Source organism: Anabrus simplex, chromosome 6 (assembly GCF_040414725.1).
Source record: "Anabrus simplex isolate iqAnaSimp1 chromosome 6, ASM4041472v1, whole genome shotgun sequence".
NCBI lineage: Eukaryota > Metazoa > Arthropoda > Insecta > Orthoptera > Tettigoniidae > Anabrus > Anabrus simplex.
Window position 1 is genome coordinate 305,212,463 of NC_090270.1, and position 20,737 is coordinate 305,233,199.

Consider the following 20,737-nt stretch of genomic DNA (forward strand, 5'->3'; position numbering starts at 1 on the left):
TAGCTCATGAGGAAGAATAATACCCATGACAAGTTTTATTTTTACTATTTGCTTTACGTTGTACTGACATACATAGATCTTATGGTGACGATGGGATAGGAAAGGGCTAGGAGCGGAAAGGAAGCAACCATGGTCTTAATTAAGGGGCAGCACCAGCATTTGCCAGGTGTGAAAATAGGAAACCATGGAAAACCATTTTCAGGATTGCCGACAGTGGGGTTTGAAACCACTATCTCCTGAATGAAACCTGACAGCTATGTGACCCAAACCATGTGGCTATTTGTTTGGTGACAGGTTCTTCCTTGTTTAAGTAGCACTAAACAAATGTACAATAACCTTTAAATCTAGCATACTGCCAAGAACTGTAAAAAGAAAAGTGCTAGTAATAACCAAAAATCTTAATTTACTGTATATATTTATAGAAAAATGATTTTAAAATAAGTATCAACATTCAAAAAATGTCTATAGTAGCAAATATCTAAAAATATTTTATAATATGTGTTTATATTTAAAAATATGTATTAACCTAAAAATGTATCTAGTTATTACAGACTGTAAAAATGACATGGTTAATACCTCTGTGACTGTCTAAATATGTGACCAGTTCTTGTCCACATTCATTTACCAAATGGAACATTTTCTTCATCTTGCCTGATGTAAATGTTGGTGTCATAGTTGTTCTCATGTATCTCCACTTAGGCCCTGTCAGACCTACCAGGCTGCGAGCACTCAGTGAATCTGTCCTTATATCTGGTTTGAAGTCCCGGTCTGCAAAGTAATGGAAATCTTTCACAAGAATTGCTTTGATGAGATCTACATCTCTGATGACCAGCACTGGTTGGTCCAAGATAAAGACACCGACGTAGGGTTTATTTTTCGCTTCGTTGTAAACATTCTTCAGAAATGAGCCAATACTGTCATTTCCAACCATAACCGATTTGAAATTGCCAAAACCAGCAATGGGCTTCAGGAAAGGCACTCCTTTTTTCATCCACACATTGAAGTTGCGTACCAGGTAGACATAGATAGCAGCGTACATTGCCAAGAGGAACACTGCCACATCCATAAGCAAGGAGTTCATTATCAGAGCCATGGTGCCAATCTCTATCTGAAATGAAAAATATACTACCTCTTAGCATCTGCAGTGAAGGTGTTCTAAGGTATACCAGTAAGTCTGAGAATATGAAAGAAAAAGAACATAATACAATAATAATAATAATTTTATTTGCTTTATGTCCCACTAACTACTTTTATGATTTTTGGAGACGCCGATGTGCCAGAATTTAGCCCCACACAAGTTCTTTTATGAGGCTGACGTATTTGAGCACCTTCAAATACCACCGGACTGAGCCAGGATCAAACCTGCAAAATTGGAGTCAGAAGGCCAGTGCCTCAACTGTCTGAGCCACTCAGCCCATCAGAAAAAGAACAATGTAGGCTTTTACTTATTATTATTTTTGAATGACAATGATGATGCAAAGTACATACACATTGGAAATGAACATTCCTGTTAAATTATCATAGAAAAACAGTTCATACAGATAACATTGTGTGGAAATTTGGTAATCACAAAGAACTGAAAAGTATGCTTAATGTCTGGCAAAAGGTATTAGAGTACTGTACATTGTTCTTCAAAGACAAAGAGAGTCCTAGATCAGAAACCAGGAAATGTGGCAGATCCTAAAATTCATAGGAGTCTTTAATCAACAAAGACCTGCAAAACATGTACCTTACTGCACACATGACACAGAACCATAAGTTCTGGAAACTGCCTTCCAGGAAAACTGACCCCAAATCAAACAGGAAAAGGCAAGAATAAAGTAGATTAACTGAACAGTTCATGATAGTCACACACCCAGTAATCTTTTTAGTTGATCATCAAAATTCTTTAGCCAATTCAGCCACTTCATGAGTAACATCAATGAAGTCATTCCTTTTGTCTGGATAAGATCTGACAGGACACACAACGGAGTTGTGGTGGAAAGTCTGTTTATCATTTCCACCAGTAGTGAGAAGTGGGAATTAGAAGTGGAGGAGGGGGAGGGCAAAAGAAATTTACAGACAAGGGAAAGTAGCCGGCTTCGTTAATAATGACAAGAAAATAAAGGAACAAATTAGCTGATAAGACAACAGGGCTTGTAGAAATTGCTGTTTTTAATAATTCCCATAATTCCTAGCTTCAGGCAGCTAAAATGGAATAGAAATGTAATGTTTTCTCAACAAAGTGGGAGGTGGCGGGGGGGGGGGGGGGGGGTGCGACGTCGCCGCCTCGGATTTCCACAGTCACAGTCAGCTAATTATTTTAAACCAGTCATAACTTCTGGGGTAGAATAACGTCCGCGATTTGTTCATACTCTATTAAGACTGGTCCATAAAGGACAGGGTGGATTGAATCCTGGTGGTGGGGATGATTATTGTTGTTTTAAGAGGAAGTACAACAGGGCAACTAGGGTATCCTCTCATAATAATTTACTAATCGAAGGAATAATAGAAGAGATCTGAACTTCTGAATAGTGAAGGCAGTGGCGGATCCAAGGAGGGGCTAAGAGGGACTTTAGCTCACCCCCCTCTTTCTAGTTACATTTAAATTTAAAAGTTTCATTAAACTTTCAAGATTTTCGGACTCAGGGATTTGATGTTGGACGAAATATGTCACGTAAATTTACTGGAACCCAAACACTGATTTTAAATGAGCAACCTCTGGCATTTTACAAAGCGCTTCAGTGATCACCTGAACTTGTGCATTGCAAAAAGCTGTGATATAAGGCAAATCAAATAATATGTTGCAGATTATCTAATCAGTGACAGCATTTGTCTCTACTTCTGCGAAAAGAGTGTATGCTCTTCAAAGAGTGTTATTAGTGAAATTATATCAGTGAGTCAAAACAGACCAAGTTAAAAGCATTTTGTGCTACTCATTGGGGAGAAAGACATTGTCTATGTTATGTACATTAGCAGTTCAAATCAATCAGCATTTGACCAGTTACAAAATATCAAACCTTCGTGGTTTTGACTTAAGAGATATTCCAGGGGCGGCTTTTTAGGTGAAGTAGGTGAAGTGCCACTTCACCACTTATTTTTACCATAATGAATTACTTAAATTTATTTTTCTTATGACATTTATTGGTTTTACGGAAAGAAAATGTTTTATTGTACGGCGTTTGGAGAACCAGGGGAACTCACGAAAGCGCCGGCTGTCGGCCACAGTACGCCGCGTGAGACTGAGTGAAGACGAGAGATTCCACAGCTGCCTCTACCTCCTAAGTGCTCCCTCCTAGCGCTTGGACTTGACGGTTGCCATGATAACCGTGACGTTACCCGTGTACTTTCCACATATCAGTCAATACTGATCTGCATTTAGGGCAGTCGCCCAGGTGGCAGATTCCCTATCTGTTGCTTTCCTAGCCTTTTCCGAAATGATTTCAAAGAAATTGGAAATATATTGAACATCTCCCTTGGTAAGTTATTCCAATCCCTAACTCCCCTTCCTATAAATGAATATTTGCCCCAGTTTGTCCTCTTGAATTCCAAATTTATCTTCATATCGTGATCTTTCCTACTTTTATAAACGCCATTCAAACCTATTCGTCTACTAATGTCATTCCACGCCATCTCTCCGCTGACAGCTCGGAACATACCACTTAGTCGAGCAGCTCTTCTTCTTTCTCTCAATTCTTCCCAACCCAAACATTGCAACATTTTTGTAATGCTACTCTTTTGTCGGAAATCACCCAGAACAAATCGAGCTGCTTTTCTTTGGATTTTTTCCAGTTCTTCAATCAGGTAATCCTGGTGAGGGTCCCATACACTGGAACCATACTCTAGTTGGGGTCTTACCAGAGACTTATATGCCCTCTCCTTTACATCCTTACTACAACCCCTAAACACCCTCATAACCATGTGTAGAGATCGGTACCGTTTATTTACAATCCATTTATGTGATTACCCCAGTGAAGATCTTTCCTTATATTAACACCTAGATACTTACAATGATCCCCAAAAGGAACTTTCACCCCATCAACGCAGTAATTAAAACTGAGAGGACTTTTCCTATTTGTGAAACTCACAACCTGACTTTTAGCCCCGTTTATCAACATACCATTGTCTGCTGTCCATCTCACAACATTTTCGAGGTCACGTTGCAGTTGCTCACAATCTTGTAACTTATTTATCACTCTATAGAGAATAACATCATCCGCAAAAAGCCTTACCTCCGATTCCACTCCTTTACTCATATCATTTATATATATAAGAAAACATAAAGGTCCGATAACACTGCCCTGAGGAACTCCCCTCTCAACTATTACAGGGTCAGATAAAGCTTCACCTACTCTAACTCTCTGAGATCTATTTTCTAGAAATATAGCAACCCATTCAGTCACTCTTTTGTCTAGTCCAATTGCACTCATTTTTGCCAGTAGTCTCCCATGATCCACCCTATCAAATGCTTTAGACATGTCAATCGCGATACAGTCCATTTGACCTCCAGAATCCAAGATATCTGCTATATCTTCCTGGAATCCTACAAGTTGAGCTACAGTGGAATAACCTTTCCTAAAACCGAATTGCCTTCTATCGAACCAGTTATTGATTTCACAAACATGTCTAATATAATCAGAAAGAATGCCTTCCCAAAGCTTACATACAATACATGTCAAACTTACTGGCCTGTAATTTTCAGCTTTATGTCTATCACCCTTTCCTTCATACACAGGGGCTACTATAGCAACTCTCCATTCATCTGATATAGCTCCTCCGACCAAACAATAATCAAATAAGTACTTCAGATATGGTACTATATCCCAACCCATTGTCTTCAGTATATCCCCAGAAGTCTGATCAATTCCAGCCGCTTTTCTAGTTTTCAACTTTTGTATCTTATTGTAAATGTCATTGTTATCATATGTAAATTTTATTACTTCTTTGGCCTTAGTCTCTTCCTCTATCTCGACACTATCCTTGTAACCAACAATCTTTACATACTGCTGACTGAATACTTCTGCCTTTTGAAGATCCTCACATACACACTCCCCTTGTTCATTAATTATTCCTGGAATGTCCTTCTTGGAACGTGTTTCTGCCTTAAAATACCTATACATACTCTTCCATTTTTCACTAAAATTTGTATGACTGCCAATTATGCTTGCCATCATGTTATCCTTAGCTGTGTCCTTTGCTAGATTCAATTTTCTAGTAAGTTCCTTCAATTTCTCCTTACTTCCACAGCCATTTCTAACTCTATTTCTTTCCAGTCTGCACCTCCTTCTTAGTCTCTTTATTTCTCTATTATAATAAGGTGGGTCTTTACCATTCCTTACCACCCTTAAAGGTACAAACCTGTTTTTGCATTCCTCAACAATTTCTTTAAACACATCCCAGAGTCTGTTTACATTTTTATTTACCGTTTTCCACCGATCATAGTTGCTTTTTAGAAACTGCCTCATACCTGCTTTATCAGCCATATGGTACTGCCTAACAGTCCTACTTTTAAGACCTTCCTTTCTATTGCATTTATTTTTAACTACCACAAAAACAGCTTCATGATCACTAATACCATCTATTACTTCAGTTTCCCTATAGAGCTCATCTGGTTTTATCAGCACCACATCCAGGATATTTTTCCCTCTGGTTGGTTCCATCACTTTCTGAATCAGCTGTCCTTCCCATATTAACTTATTTCCCATTTGTTGGTCATGCTTCCTGTCGTTCGCATTTCCTTCCCAATTGACATCTGGCAAGTTCAGATCTCCCGCTACAATCACATTTCTTTCCATGTTGTTTCCCACATAGCTGACTATCCTATCAAATAATTCCGAATCCGCATCAGTGCTACCCTTTCCCGATCTGTACACTCCAAATATATCAAGTTGCCTATTATCTTTAGAAATGAGCCTTACATCTAGAATTTCATGTGTCTCATCTTTAACTTTTTCGTAGTTTACAAATTCTTCTTTCACCAGAATGAAAACTCCCCCTCCCACCTTTCCTATCCTATCTCTACGATACACACTCCAGTGCCGTGAGAAAATTTCTGCATCCATTATATCATTTCTCAGCCATGATTCAACTCATATTACAATATCTGGTAAATATATATCTATTAAATTACTTAATTCTGTTCCTTTCTTTACAATACTTCTACAGTTCAGCACTAACAATTTTATGTCATCCCTACTTGATTTCCAGTTCCCTGTTCCCTTATCACCGCTTCCTAGGCCATCCCGTTTCCCTGAATGTACCTCCCTATTACCCTTCCAAACAAATTTCCTAACTTATATGTACCACTGCGGTTTAAATGAAGGCCATCCGAGCGCAGATCCCTATCTCCTACCCACCCATTAGGATCTAGAAATTTCACTCCCAGTTTCCCACATACCCACTCCATAGTCTCATTTGAATCCCCAATCACCCTCCAGTCAGTATCCCTCCTACACAGTATTCCACTAATAACAATCTCCGCTTTCTTAAACTTCACCCGTGCTGCATTTACCAGATCCCACACATCTCCAACTATGTTGGTACTTATATCAGCTTGCCTTACGTTGTTGGTACCAACGTGAAACACTACCACCTTCTCCTTCCCCTCCTCCCTCTCTTCTACTTTCCTCAACATCTGCCTCAACCTAATTCCTGGATAACATTCTACCCTGGTTCCCTTTCCTCCACACACTTTCCCCACATGTCTAACGATGGAATCCCCCATGACCAGAGCCTCAACCCTACCCACCTCATTTGATCCCCTCCCCTCCTGGTCAGCCCTATCTTTCCTGATAGCTGCAGAAGCTACTTCCTCCTCCCTTTTTTCCTTCCCATGACCCTGTTCCACCTGTCTTTTCCTATCCTCTACTCTACATTTCCCTTTCCTACCTTTTCCCTTCCTCCTACTTCCATGCATCTCAGCAACAGTTCCCTGTCCCTCATCTTCCCTCTGTTGTTCTACCTGGAGTGACTCGTACCGATTTCGCACAGACACCTGTCCTGAATTCTGATCCTGAATAGAGCCCTTGGCCTCCAATCTCCTTCCCCTTAGAACATTAGACCACCTGTCTTCTACAACTCCTCCCTTTCCTTCCCCTCCCTCTTGTACACCTACTGTAACCTGTACATTGTTTGAGGGAGTCCTATCTTCCTTCCTGTCTTCTGTGAGAATCCTAATTATCTCCCTCAAACTTTCCAACTCCTCCCTCATACCCCTCAATGCCTCTCCACACCCACAATAAGTACACTCGCGCTCCTTAGCCATTCTTTACGGGGGAAAAATTATAAATTAAAAAAATGAAGTAACTTATTTGCAAAAGAATAAATGAACGGAGGGATATATTGTCTGGGATAGTACACAACAATAAGGTAATTAATATACGACTGCACTACAATACTACTTAGTCGTGCTCTATTTTTTTTATCCTACAACCCCTAACAGGATAAACTGCTGTTAATTACTGAATATCGAAAGTAATACACAAGAACTACACAATTCCAAACTGCAATTAAGCCTATCCTAATTTCAACAATATTTTAGTAAGAGTTTCTACGGATACCTCTACTACACCAGTACTACACAAATATTTTACAATAATAAAATAAGCACACTAAATTCTAATAGGATATTACTCGTATACTACTGTACAGTACACTACAGTAATTTTTAAACTACTTTCAGACGTATCCTAATTACGATACCGGTACCGTACCGTATGTCACTACTAAGCACAACAGAAATGAAATTTGCAAGAACTACTGTACTCAAAGATTACCAACGAAGCTAAATGCTTAGACAAATTATTATTAGTATTAGGGTCTAATAGATACACACGAAAGATAACACACGAATATAGCAGGCAAGATACGGCACTATGTACCGTACTGTATCTATACTACAATGTATCTACACTACATTATACTGCGTTTGGTTAAATGCTTAAGTATCAAAAGGATTGCCGTACACGAAGAAAAACACGAATATAACTGGCAAGATACTATCTAATATATTATACCTTATCTTCACTACAATTCTACTGAAATGTGGTTATGTGATTATTACAGCTGGTGGATTACTATTATTTTCCCTACTCCACGGGACGGAGAAAAAGAAAAAGTGTCCTTAATTACGCCTACTGAAAAATACGAGGTTGTCTACAATAATTTCTCAAATATTTCTGTCAAAACTACTACTACTATTACTCCAGGGACTTGAACTGCAATTACTGGGATATATGAACTTTATTATTATTAGCTAACCGCTCATAAATAATGAAAGATCGAGGGAGCGAAATATAAATTACGGATACTAACTACCTACTCAGAAGTACAAATGAATGGAATACAAGGTCAGCTGATTTTTATTTATATTTACTTGACTACACTACACCCTTTGTTCACGACTGTAGCCAACAATGCAATATTTGAATATGAGCAGCGACAATAATCAATAAGAATACAACGACTGTTAACTATTACCGTGTAATCTCTTTAACTTCTTTTTAAATGGAAGTTTACAGGCGTATCGTGTTTTTTAATGTAGTAAATTATTACCTTCGCGATAGTTTGAACGTATATTTATACGAAATACCGGAGAAGTTGCTGCAGAAGTTACGGTACTATTCCTTATGATAATCTGCCTTTGTAAGTACAACCAACGAACCTACAGATACCGGTATTTACAAATATTTTTAATGTTAATATTGTTACCTAAAGTATTACCTAAACCTAAATTCGAAACAAGGTGCACCTAGCTAGCCTACTTAACCTAGAAAACGTAATTTACTGAAGACCAACTGAATTACTTGTTACAAAATTTAAATAATTATTACTACTCCCAATTTCTACCAACAAGCACTAAACACCACTATATAAACAGCACTAAATGAATCAGATCTACACAAAATTAAGCTATTTCAATAGGTTTTCACTACTTTATCACTACAATAATGCAAGAACTCTCTCAACAGCCAACCGTTCTCAAGCGCATCCAACAATGCAACATAGCAGAATGTGCAAGTGAAGTTGTTGGAGGATTGGAATGTTTCGTCTTCCGTGCGCGTCATCCTGCGTGAAGTACGAGTACTTACGCATCGTGCTTCATTCATAGTGTTGTGCTGTTTTATTTAAACATGTAGTCTATTTATGGCATAGTGTGTATTTTATTATAAACACCATTTTCACGTCGGAGAAATCAAAATCAGAATGAAGTTCTACGTTTTGATCGCCCTACTCACTGCAGATTTGTGCTATAAAAGAAGTGAAACATTCCGGTAAATTTTACAATCTTAGTTTCAAACGACTGTGGTTTAAGGAATTTCCATGGTTGTGCTCCTCTCCAGCTCTACAGAAGTTGTTTTGTTGGGCCTGCTTGCCTTTTATCAATAAAAATAACTTTTGGAATAAAGAAGGATTTTCAGCCCTTTTGAACATAACACGTTCTTCACATAAGCACTCAGACTCTGCAGAACATATAATATGGCAGCTAGATTTGAAGACATTGGAAACAAACCAAAATACGATCTCTGATGTCCTGAAGGAAAATGCCAGACTGTATATTGTAACTGTAGAGTTCAATAAAAATGTACATTTAAATAGGCTTTTCCTTCAGTTGGTAATTGATGCAGTGCTCTATTTAAGTAAGCAAGAACTAGCTTTTCGTGGTCATGACGAAACATTAAATTCAATAAATCGTGGTCACGTGCTGGACCCTCCGCCAGTCACGAGTACAAAACAACCAAAAACAACACGTAATTCCTAAATCCTGTCCGCCTCTGTGGTGTAGTGGTTAGTGTGATTAGCTGCCACCCCGAAGGCCCGGGTTCGATTCCCGACTCTGCCACGAAATTTGAAAAGTGGTACGAGGGCTGAAACGGGGTCCAGTCAGCCTCGGGAGGTCAACTGAGTAGAAGTGGGCTCGATTTCCACCTCAGCCATCCTGGAAGTGGTTTTCCGTGGTTTCCCACTTCTCCTCCAGACAAATGCCAGAATGGTACCTAACTTAAGGGCACGGCTGCTTCCTTCCCTCGTCCTTGCCTATCAATTCCCATCCCTGTTCAGCATAGTAGGTGAGGCCGCCTGGGCGAGGTACTGGTCATTCTCCCCAGTTGTATCCCCGACCCAATGTCTCACGCTCCAGGACACTTCCCTTGGGGCGTTAGAGGTGGGATCCCTCGCTGAGTCCGAGGGAAAAACCAACCCTGGAGGGTAAGCAAATAAAGAAATAAAGAAGTTCCTATATCTGTCGCTCGAAACCAAACGGGTTATAGCTCTTCTCCATACTTTACAGCCACGAGCCACCACTGAGATATTCAGTAAAGTTGATGATGGAATTTTGTGGCAAAATAAATATCAATAAATTGCCTTAACTAGTGATTACTATACTGTAACAATTTCCTTAAAATAAACTTGGAAAATGTCATCACTACGGAAGTAAAATGTCCCAATTACTCGTTTTTGCTTAGTGGTAGGCCTATGGTAATTTTTAAAAATTTAAACCCTCCCTATAGGGAATCCTGGATCTGCCTCTGAGTGAAAGTCTCACAAAATGGGTGTGAAAATGAAAGACTGCCTAGGCCTGGTGTTTCGAAAAATGGCCCAACATCAAGGCCATTTTAGTTTAAGCTCATGGTGTCTCTTAATATTATAACTTCTAAATATTGTCATAATTTGCTTTGTTGGTAAATAAAACACACAGATTTCTCAACATTAGGCCTATAGGTAACTTTTACATGTTTCATTTGCCTTTTGTATATGTTATCCATTGTTGGCAGCCTACAGTAAGTTGATGGTTTTGGTAAAATATATTCTGCTGCATATTGTAAACAAATATTATAAGGACCAAATAATGCAACGTCGTAATGAGGCAAACATATTAAGCAACATTGCAAACGTGCAAATCAAAATTCAAAGAAGTGCTGTGACAGTGAGGTTAGGGCTGGACGGGGCAGCAATAATAATTAAAAAAAAAAGAGAAACAATTACCGGTATTATTATTACTGGTCATCAGGATCCTTATAACTAGAATTTGAATAATAATGGTAATGGCTTTACGTTCCACTATCTTTACGCTTTTCGGAGAGGCAGGTGCCAGAATGTAGTCCCGCAGGAGTTCTTTTACGTACCCGTAAATCTACCGACACGAGGCTGACGTATTTCGTCTTCTTTCTGAGGGGTGTGGTTGGACTCAACGAATTATCGTCCAGTCACGAGGCTGACGTATTTTGAGCACCTTCAAATACCACCGAACTGAGCCAGAATTGAACCTGCTAAGTTACTAAAATCTCATTTTACTATGCAGAAAGGTAGCGTGTTTTATTATGCATACATTAAATTTATTGAACTACTATGTACAGTTATTCACAAGTTCACTCGTGTTTGAGTTTTCCGCTCGATGCAGTTTTTCTCACGATCGTAACACACGATTCTAAATACACATCGAGACGGCGGTGATACACACATTCCCTCAGGAACACTAGCGCGCCAAACGTTAATTACCTCGAGTCGTCTTCCTACACAGTAGGCCTACTCAAACATGGTTAAGCATGAGCATAAAGCGACACGTACTCCACAGCAAATAGCTTCTGCGAAGGGAAGATGAAACTACAGTATATTACTGTGTAACCGAATGAGTTGTATGTTCCAACGTTAAAATGCAGTATAGCAGTAAAGGAATAATTCCGTCTATTTCCTTCTCCCATGTTTTGCGGGTAGCACTGTCCTACTCTAATGCAGCGGGTTTGCCAAATATCCGTAAATCAGAATCTTATCGGTTAAAATGGGTGGATATCGTGTTATGTACAGAATTTCAAGGCGCATTTGATGCCGTTAACAAAAAAGTTTAAAAAATAATTTAGTGTGAAAATAGTAATATAATTGAAATTTACGCCAAATGCAAAATCTTCATTGCATAGAACTTATCATGTCATAACTCCTATCAAATAAAGTAGAGACAATACGCGACACTCTGCGAGATATCGAGGGGCAGCGATTAGCGCTCTATCTAGCGGAGTAACCTGAGAGTTACTGATTCTATCATAAGAGCACGTGTATTTGTTTGTGAAGTTTTTGGGGTTATTTATGCGCTTGCATTAAGTTAACATAAGTAAATAGTAGCGTGTGTCATTCTTTTATATCTCCTGTCAATATGAGTGGAAATATATGTGCTGCGTTTGGCTGCAATAACTATGAAGTGCAGAAGAATTCGCGCTCTTTCTTCCATTTCCCTCGTGACAAGAAAATGTAAGTAAATATTGTGTTTGCATATATATTCTTCCAGTTACAAATATATTTTTATAGAAGGCCTACGTCCTTCTGACCTGCGCGATCCGTATTTTAACTGGCTTGAATTATAATAAGCTTATTTTATTGTATTAGTGCAGCAGTTAACCTTCAATACAGATGTGTTGTTGTAGGTGTGATCTGTGGGTTTTGATTTAATTCAGGAAAATGCATATGCATATGTGTGTGGCTGGTTGTGTTCCAAGTTACCCCATTTGGAATGCCGTAATGCGTTGTCAAGCACGGAAGGAAATATGGGTGATTTAAGAAATGTGATGATGATGCAAATTTGCTTTACCCTAATGTAACGGCAAGTACTGCTTATAGGGAAATTTTGAATGTTTTTGCGGCTAAATTTATAGATTTTCTTTCTGTTAGTAGGCTTCAAGTTAAACGGGAAATTGTCCAGCTCTTAAATGTAAATTCATTGAATCATGTGTGTAAGGAATGTGCCGATATGTTTATTGACAAGTGTCCTAATGTGATGTACAATGCTTTTAAATGAGAAAAAAAAGACAAATCTAGCCGTAAAAGTTCAGGCAGGTATGCTAAAGCTAAAAAACTAATGCATAAATGAAATATCAAGCCCTTTTACAGCAGTCCATTTCACATCTTGATTATATGTCTAATTTCAGTCTTTAAATAATAACCTGTTAAATAATTCTTTATTCGTTTATCCATAATTGCTTTAGCAACTTTGAAGTTAATATTTTAGCAACACTTTCTTTCTAGACGTAATTTATTTATCCATTTCCGTATATGCATTTCCATTGATATTTGAATTTAGCGCGTATTTTCAGGTCACGCCACTAGGAGCGCCTGTTGCGAACTGTCTTCCGTTTTAACAAGGCTAAATCCGGAAGTGTCGCGTATTGTCTCTACTGTATTTGCTCCTATTTTATATACATTTTGTTCCTAATTTTTTCACTGCTTGTAAAGAAACAGTTCAGCTCGATGTAAGTTAGTTAAGTTTATTTTTAAATTTAAATGATAACAGAATGCAGTATATGCGTTTATTTTCAGTCATGTTCAGGGATTTTTACGTGCAGGCACGAAAAAGTCAGTCGCTGGCCACCGTCTTTCCTATTGAATTTCCATGGGGGTTCAAAACGAGGCAAATGGATTTCAGATATGGAAGTTATTTTTAAAACAATTCCGAAGTTCTTATCTCGCTTAGTTCTTAATTTGTGACAGGAAGAATGTCTCCTTGGATTTTGGTTTTGCGCGTAACTCGGCTGGCTGTCTGGCTGGCTGAAGTACCGGTAGTGATCTCCTAAACATGCGCTTTTAACATTTCCAGACAGTCGCATGCAGTGCAGTGCTCACTTTGTCAATGGTATGTATAATAGTGATTAAATACATACCAATGACATATGTACAATTTTTGAGGGCAAGTATATTTCGTTTGTGTGGTTCGGGAGTTCGTACTCGTGCGTGGGGATCTTAGTTCGAAGAAAAAGTGCAGAAGGATCATGGCGTGGTTAAGGAGAAGCAAACAGTCTTCGGATATGGATGTTATTTTTAAATCATACCTCAAGTCCTTATCTCGTTATCTCTTAATTTATGACAGGGAGAACGTCTCGTTTGTTTACGTTTCACGAGTGACTCAGCTGGCTGGCCAGTAATGACTAGGGAGCGGATTTTTATGTAATTACATATTTTTTTGCGTAAGTTTTAACGCAAGTTACGAAGTTCATTATTCTTATTGTGCATCCCCAAGTGTAAAAACTGAATCTTATTTCACATAAAAACACATATTTTCAGATTTTTTAAATATAAATACACATTTTAAGAAAATCTATAATAAGCACATAAATCGGCAATATTTGTTGATCAATAAAATTTAAAAAACTTCTGTGTTATAAAACAATGCTCATATTTTCATTTTACGATTACGGTATTGTTTTTAACAGTGTATTTAACATAATGTATCTGAATGTTTCGGCTATTTATGGACTTCCGTCCATAAGTTCTAAAACTTGCTGGCCACTGGCTACGTCGTTACATTTAGATAGCGATTTGATTTGCTGCACAAGATGTTTCCTTGCATGATGTCATTCCAACTCTTTATGAGTCAGCCCTCTCGGGTTTTGTTTATAGAATATCAGCGAAAGGCAATCACGGAGAGATAAGGTGACGTAATTCCGTTACGGCATGGGAAACTCGGACGAATATTGCCCCACCATTAGGTAGTGGAATTTCATCACTCCTAAGAGTAAGGTTAGCTGTTCGGGTCCATATATCATTCCCGTGGTCGTGTGATTTTTTATGGATTTATAATAAATATTTCCTTCAGTGTACGCTGCTATTCTTTTTATTGAAACAGTGATTCACCGTAAATGCGTGTGTTGTAACCTGCAAAATAATGCCAAAAGAGAAGTCGAGTAACAGGTCGCGTCTTCAACAATATATAGTGGAATTTAAAAGCATTTTCACTACCGATGGAAAAGTATTATTTTGCCAACCGTGTGGTAAAACAGTACGTGCAGATCAACGTTCTCAAGTAATCCAGCATTTGTCTGAAAATGAGCATACTGCGGCTGCTTCGCGTGTGCGTTCGCGACAATTACTAATAGCTGAACCAGCTACTTCAAATGCAGGCCCATCTAAATATTCCCAGTATTATTTAGATGTGTGCAGAGCATTTGTTTGCGCCGACATTCCTCTTGGTAAAATAAATAATCCGGGACTGAGAAATTTCCTAACAAAGTACATTAATTTTGAGCCTCCAGACGAATCCACATTAAGGAAAAACTATCTCCCAAAATGTTACGAAGAAACTTTACAGAGAATTCGGGCAGTATGTGATAGCGAAAAACTGTGGGTGAGCATTGACGAAACCACTGATTCACGTGGCAGAAAAGTAGGAAATGTTGTAGTTAGTGTGTTGAAGAATGACAAAACTGCTTGCGAACATTCTTATTTGCTAGCGTGTAAAGAAATGCTTGCTGCAAACCATGTCACTGTAGCTAGGTTATTCAATGAAGCCATGTACTTACTTTGGCCAAAAGGTATAAAATACGACTATGTATTGCTTTTCCTTACTGACAGTGCAGCTTACATGAAAAAGGCAGCCGAAGGCCTTTCTGTGAGCTTTCCGAAAATGATACACGTAACTTGCGTTGTTCATGCTCTACACAGGTTATGTGAAACTGTGCGGGCTCAGTATCCTCAAGTGGATAAATTAGTGTCTAATGGCAAAAAAGCCTTCGTAAAAGCACCCTCAAGAATCGATCTCTTTAAAGAGAAAAACCCGGATCTTGCGCTTCCTCCTCTGCCTATTGTTACGCGGTGGGGTACCTGGCTTAGCGCTGTGGTATACTACGCAGACAATTTCGAAAGTTTTGCATCCGTTGTGAACGTGCTAGATAAAAACGACGCGTCGTCAATTGAGATTCTTCAAGAGATACTAAAGGACAGCTCTTTGAAAAATGATTTGGCGTTTATATCTGCCAATCTAAGCTTATTGTGTAAAACAATAGACATACTTGAAAAATCTACTAACCTGTTGTCCGAAACAGTGAAGGAAGTGCGCGCTGTTGAAAATAAATTAGATTCACTTCCGGCTTCGCAAGTACAGGGACTGTTAAAGGACAAATATCAAAATTTGTTCAGGAAAAACAGAGGATTTCAAACAATGTGCCAAATTTCTAGTGTATTAGAGGGTGCTCATGTTGGCGAAATTGATGGCGTTATTGTTGGTGACATTCCTCTCTTTAACTATGCTCGTCTGACTTCCTGTGATGTGGAGCGATCGTTTTCGCAGTATAAGGCGTTCTTTAGAGATAATCGGCATGCATTTGTGATGGACAATTTGGAGATGACCTTTGTTGTTCACTGCAATTCTGAGACTACATCTAGCAACTAATATTCCAGCGTGTGATGGGTGAGTACTATTAGCAGTACTGGTACTATTTTTTCAAAGATGATAGGTTGCTTTTGCCATATTTAAACAAAACATTACCTTTAAAAAATAACCATTCATAATATCTACTCTGGCATATCAAAAATTAATATACCATACAGCACGTTTCCATATACAGACACCATTTTGCCTTAAGGAGCACGTTTGGTAGCACCATATTCTAATACAAAACATTATACTTATTTATTTCTTGAGCGCGAGTAGTTATGTGATATTTAAAGGAAAATAATTTCAATTTTTTATCACATATTTTAAAGTTTTTCAGCACATAAAAAATAAATATTTTTCACATTTTTAGCACATAAAAATCCGCTCCCTAGTAATGACCTCCCAAACAGCGAGCTTTTAAATGTACTGATAGCCGTGTGCAGTGGTGTTCTTTAATCAGTATTATAAGATTGATTAAATAAAGATCAGTGATGAATGTATAGTTCTTGAAGACAAGTGTATTTCGTTTGTGTGGTTCGGGAGTTCGTACTCGTGCGTGTTTGTTTAGTCTGTGTAGTTGTGAGTTCGTGCTCGTGCGGGGCGTTCTTAGTTCGAAGAAAAAGTGCAGAAGGGTGTACAATGGAACGTCAAATTAAAAAGAAACCTTCCGTATATAAACTCAGGGGAAAAGAACGCAATATTATAATGAGTGTCCTGGATTATTTTTTAAAGACTATGAATGTGACTAGCGCAGTCAGTGAAACAGTTAAAGCTACAGGTTGTTCCGAAAGAACAATCTATGCTATAAGGAAGGAACACACACATGGTCCTTTGCGAACTCCCGCATAAAAAGCAAAAAAGAGAAGGACGGCAGAAAAATGCAAGGAAAACTAAATATGATGAAATTGTGCAAAGTGGAGTGCGTCGGGCGGTTCACTCTCTTTTATTTGCTAACATACCACCGACATTGAACGTGATTTTGAGTCGGGTAAATGGAGAATATTCTTCGCCACAATTTTCCAAAACTACGTTGTATCGCTTCTTACACGATATAGGCTTCCGTTGTTTAAGACGGGGTAATAAAGCAGCTTTCATTGAAACCGATGAAATTATTAATTGGAGGCCCAGATATTTCAGGGAGATAAAACGTTTGAGGGCACAAAATAAAGCTATAATTTACACATATGAATCGTGGGTAAATATTGGGCAGACATTGCCAAAAGAATGGAAGGATACGACAGTGAAAAGTGCACGGCAAGCCGCTATTGAAGGGGTGAGTTCGGGACTTAAACAACCGAAAAGCCGAGGACCGCGATTCGCCTTAGTCCACGCGGGTAATGAACATGGTTTTGTTCCAAATGCTGAACTAACATTTTTATGCCATAAAAACACGGCGGACGCCCACAAAGAAATAACTGGTGAAATTTATGAGAAGTGGTTTTCGGAAAAAACTGTTGCCGAACATTCCCGTAGGTGCTGTGATCCTGCTGGATAATGCCGCTTATCATTCCCGTAAGTTGGAACCTTTGCCGGTGGCTTCTTGGCGAAAAGATGACATCGTACAGTGGTTACGTAGAAAGCAAATATCTAGTAAGAAGTTACTCGAAACCGTCTTGGATAGGTTATTCTTTCATCATGGTGATTCAAACATGGTGAAGTATTACATTCGGATAATTGGGCTGTGTGAGGCTGGATTATCGCTAAGGACTGTCGCTGCACGTGTTGGCCGACAGGCATCTACGGTACAACGTGTATGGCAGCAGTGGTCAAATGAAGGTACCCACACTCGTAGACCTGGCACAGGACCAGCGCGACAGACAACTGTGAGAGAGGATCGCCGCATCATTCGGATGGCCCGGATGGAACACCGTGCAACAGCAGCACAAATTCGAGCAGCTGTGGCACCCCACGTTACACAACAAACAGTTGGTAATCGCCTGCGTGCAGTTGGCTTACGAGCCCGTGTCCCTGCAGAAGGTGTTCCATTGACCCCACAACAGCGACGTGTAAGGCTGGCCTGGTGTCGAGAAAGATCGACGTGGGTCGACGAATGGCACAGGGTCGTCTTTAGTGATGAATCGCGCTTGTCTTGCCCGCAGTGATCGCCGGAATCATGTGCGCCGACGTACCGGGGAGAGGGACCGCCCGGATCTTATTGTCGAGAGGCACACAGGGCCAACACCAAGCATTATGGTCTGGAGAGCTATTGGCTTTAATGTGAAATCACAATTAGCGCTTGTTGAGGGAACTATGACTGCTCGACAGTACGTTGATAGGGTACTCAATCCAGTGGTTGTCCCTATGATGGCGAACATTGCTAATGGGATGTCTCAGCAGGACAATGCTCGGGTTCACACTCCGCGCATCTCCAGAGAAGTTCTCCAAGACATCACAACCTTAGAATGGCCCGCCAGATCCCCGGACCTCATTCCTATTGAGCATGTGTGGGACATGATGGGTCGACAACTGGCCAACCGTCCTCAGCCACCCACAACTCTGGAACAACTAACCCGTGCAGTGCAGCAAGCACGGGCCACAATTCCTCAGGAAGCGATCCAGGGCCTTATTGACTCCATGCCTCGACGAATTCGTCCAATGTATTGCAGCTCGTGTTGGGCACATCCTGTATTGATTGTTGTCCAAACTTGTGGTCAGAGGGAACATGAAAGTGTAATCATCGAATCACAACCAAACACTCGTCCTGCATGTTCAATTGCAGCAATGTAGCACCACTCCTTCTGAGTGTTGCAATTTCCATTTTCTTCAGTGTACATAGATTGTGTTTTTTCAAGATGGCGTTGTTTACCTTTAGCGAATATATTCGTAATTCCTTATGGCATAAATGGCTTATGGCTGGGGATCATCTGAAAACATGCGTTACGGAAGTTAGCTTGACAGAAGTGTGTAACGATCTCCACTACTCATTCTGCACTTTATCCTACCTTCACCTGCCGTATTTTCTTCGACCGCTTCGCCGCTATCGTTTTTCGATACTGATGCGTCCGCCTGCTGCTCTGCGGCTCTCTTTAACATGTGACCATAACGTCATCTCCTTCTGACGTTGCGACATTCACTGCCTATCGCCATGAGTGCTGTATACATCTCTGTGAACACGTGATTGTGACGTGGCGTTTCTCGAACATGCTGGCATTCATTGTTGTAAACTTCTAGATTTTTCGTTGCTCCTTTAAATTCATGGGCTCCACCCCTCACAAATGGAGTCTGTTCTCTCATCGGAGCGGTGGAGCACCGTATATCTGTATTATATCTGCTGTTTCTTTGGTGAGCAAGAATTATGAACTATTTACTTCAACTTCGTATTTGTTAGGCTATGTGGCCTCTATTTGTCTTTATTCTTGCCAGCTTACACCAGTCGTTGCCTACGAGATACACCAAGGCCGGGAAATACAGCACTCTAAACTTGTCTCGAGATACTTCCGACAAGCGCCGCTAGAGTTCTCTTTACTATTCTGTCTCGCGCGCTCATTGCAACACGTTGGTTTGCGAAAAACTATAAAATTTAATTAAAACTAGTAATTTCAGAGGACACCAAACAGATATAAGATAAAAAATAGACTAAGAGCAATTGTATGACTTATTTTCTAGAACGTAGGACTTTGTCTCACACTGTGTTAAGACGAAATAAGTAATTCACGAAAACTTCGTGATCAATTAAGACAAATACATATCAGCAGCATTAATGTTCAAATGATCACAAGAAACAATTCATTTAATCTCATAGAATATTATCTATAATGTATGACGTACCGATACATAAGATCAGCTTACCTGAGGTGCAGGAAGTTATCAAAATTTCAGCACTTTGCGGTTCAGAGATTTCCTTCGGAAATTCCTGAACGCATCATCCTGATCGGAAATTTTCGATGAAGTTCAGATATCTTAAAACGTTTTTCTGATTTCATTGCCCGTATCCTACTTCTCAATTTAAATATTGTTTCCCTTAACTTGGTATTTGACTTTCTCGTCAATAAATATTTCGATTTAAAAGAGCTACTCGTAGACTTTCCCTTACATAGAAACGAGACTTGTAACCCTTTTTCGTTTGTGACTGGTGTAGAACCGTTTTTTGTTGAAGATATATCATTATCTGATTCAGAAATTCTACTAAATTTTGATGGTACGTCATTTCTGGGAGCTGGATCCTTCCTGCGCTTGTTACTGTTCTGTTTATGAACAGGGTACACACTAAAAACAGAAGGAACTTTGTTGGGAAGAATTCGCTTGATTGATGTGCTTACACTAAAATCTGACTTTTTTTTTTCTAGTTGCTTTACGTCGCACAGACACTGATATGTCTTATGGCGACGATAGGACTGGAAAGGGCTAGGAGTGGGAAGGAAGCATCCGTGGCCTTAATTAAGGTACAGCCCCAGCATTTTCCTGGTGTGAAAATGGGAAACCACGGAAAACCATATTCAGGGCTGCCGACAGTGGAGTTCGAACCTACTATCTCCCGAATACTGGATACTGGCCGCACTTAAGCGACTGCACCTATCGAGCTCGGTGAATCTGACGTATTGAAATGCGAGCTACACACTCGATAAGAATTGTTAGGTACCTAAAGACATCCCAGTTTATCACCTTGCCTGGAAATGGCTTGCCTCC

At 39.5% G+C, this 20,737-nt stretch overlaps 1 protein-coding gene across 1 annotated transcript in view; it reads right to left on the reverse strand.

Annotated features, from left to right (window-relative positions):
* Positions 1 to 20,737, reverse strand: part of LOC136876510 (cytochrome P450 6j1) — an 81,370-nt gene that overhangs the window by 35,305 nt on the left and 25,328 nt on the right. The window contains exon 2 of the mRNA XM_067150524.2: positions 577 to 1,108. Coding sequence (XP_067006625.2) covers positions 577 to 1,093 — 517 coding nt within the window. The 5' untranslated portion in view covers positions 1,094 to 1,108. The remainder of the gene's footprint in view (positions 1 to 576; positions 1,109 to 20,737) is intronic.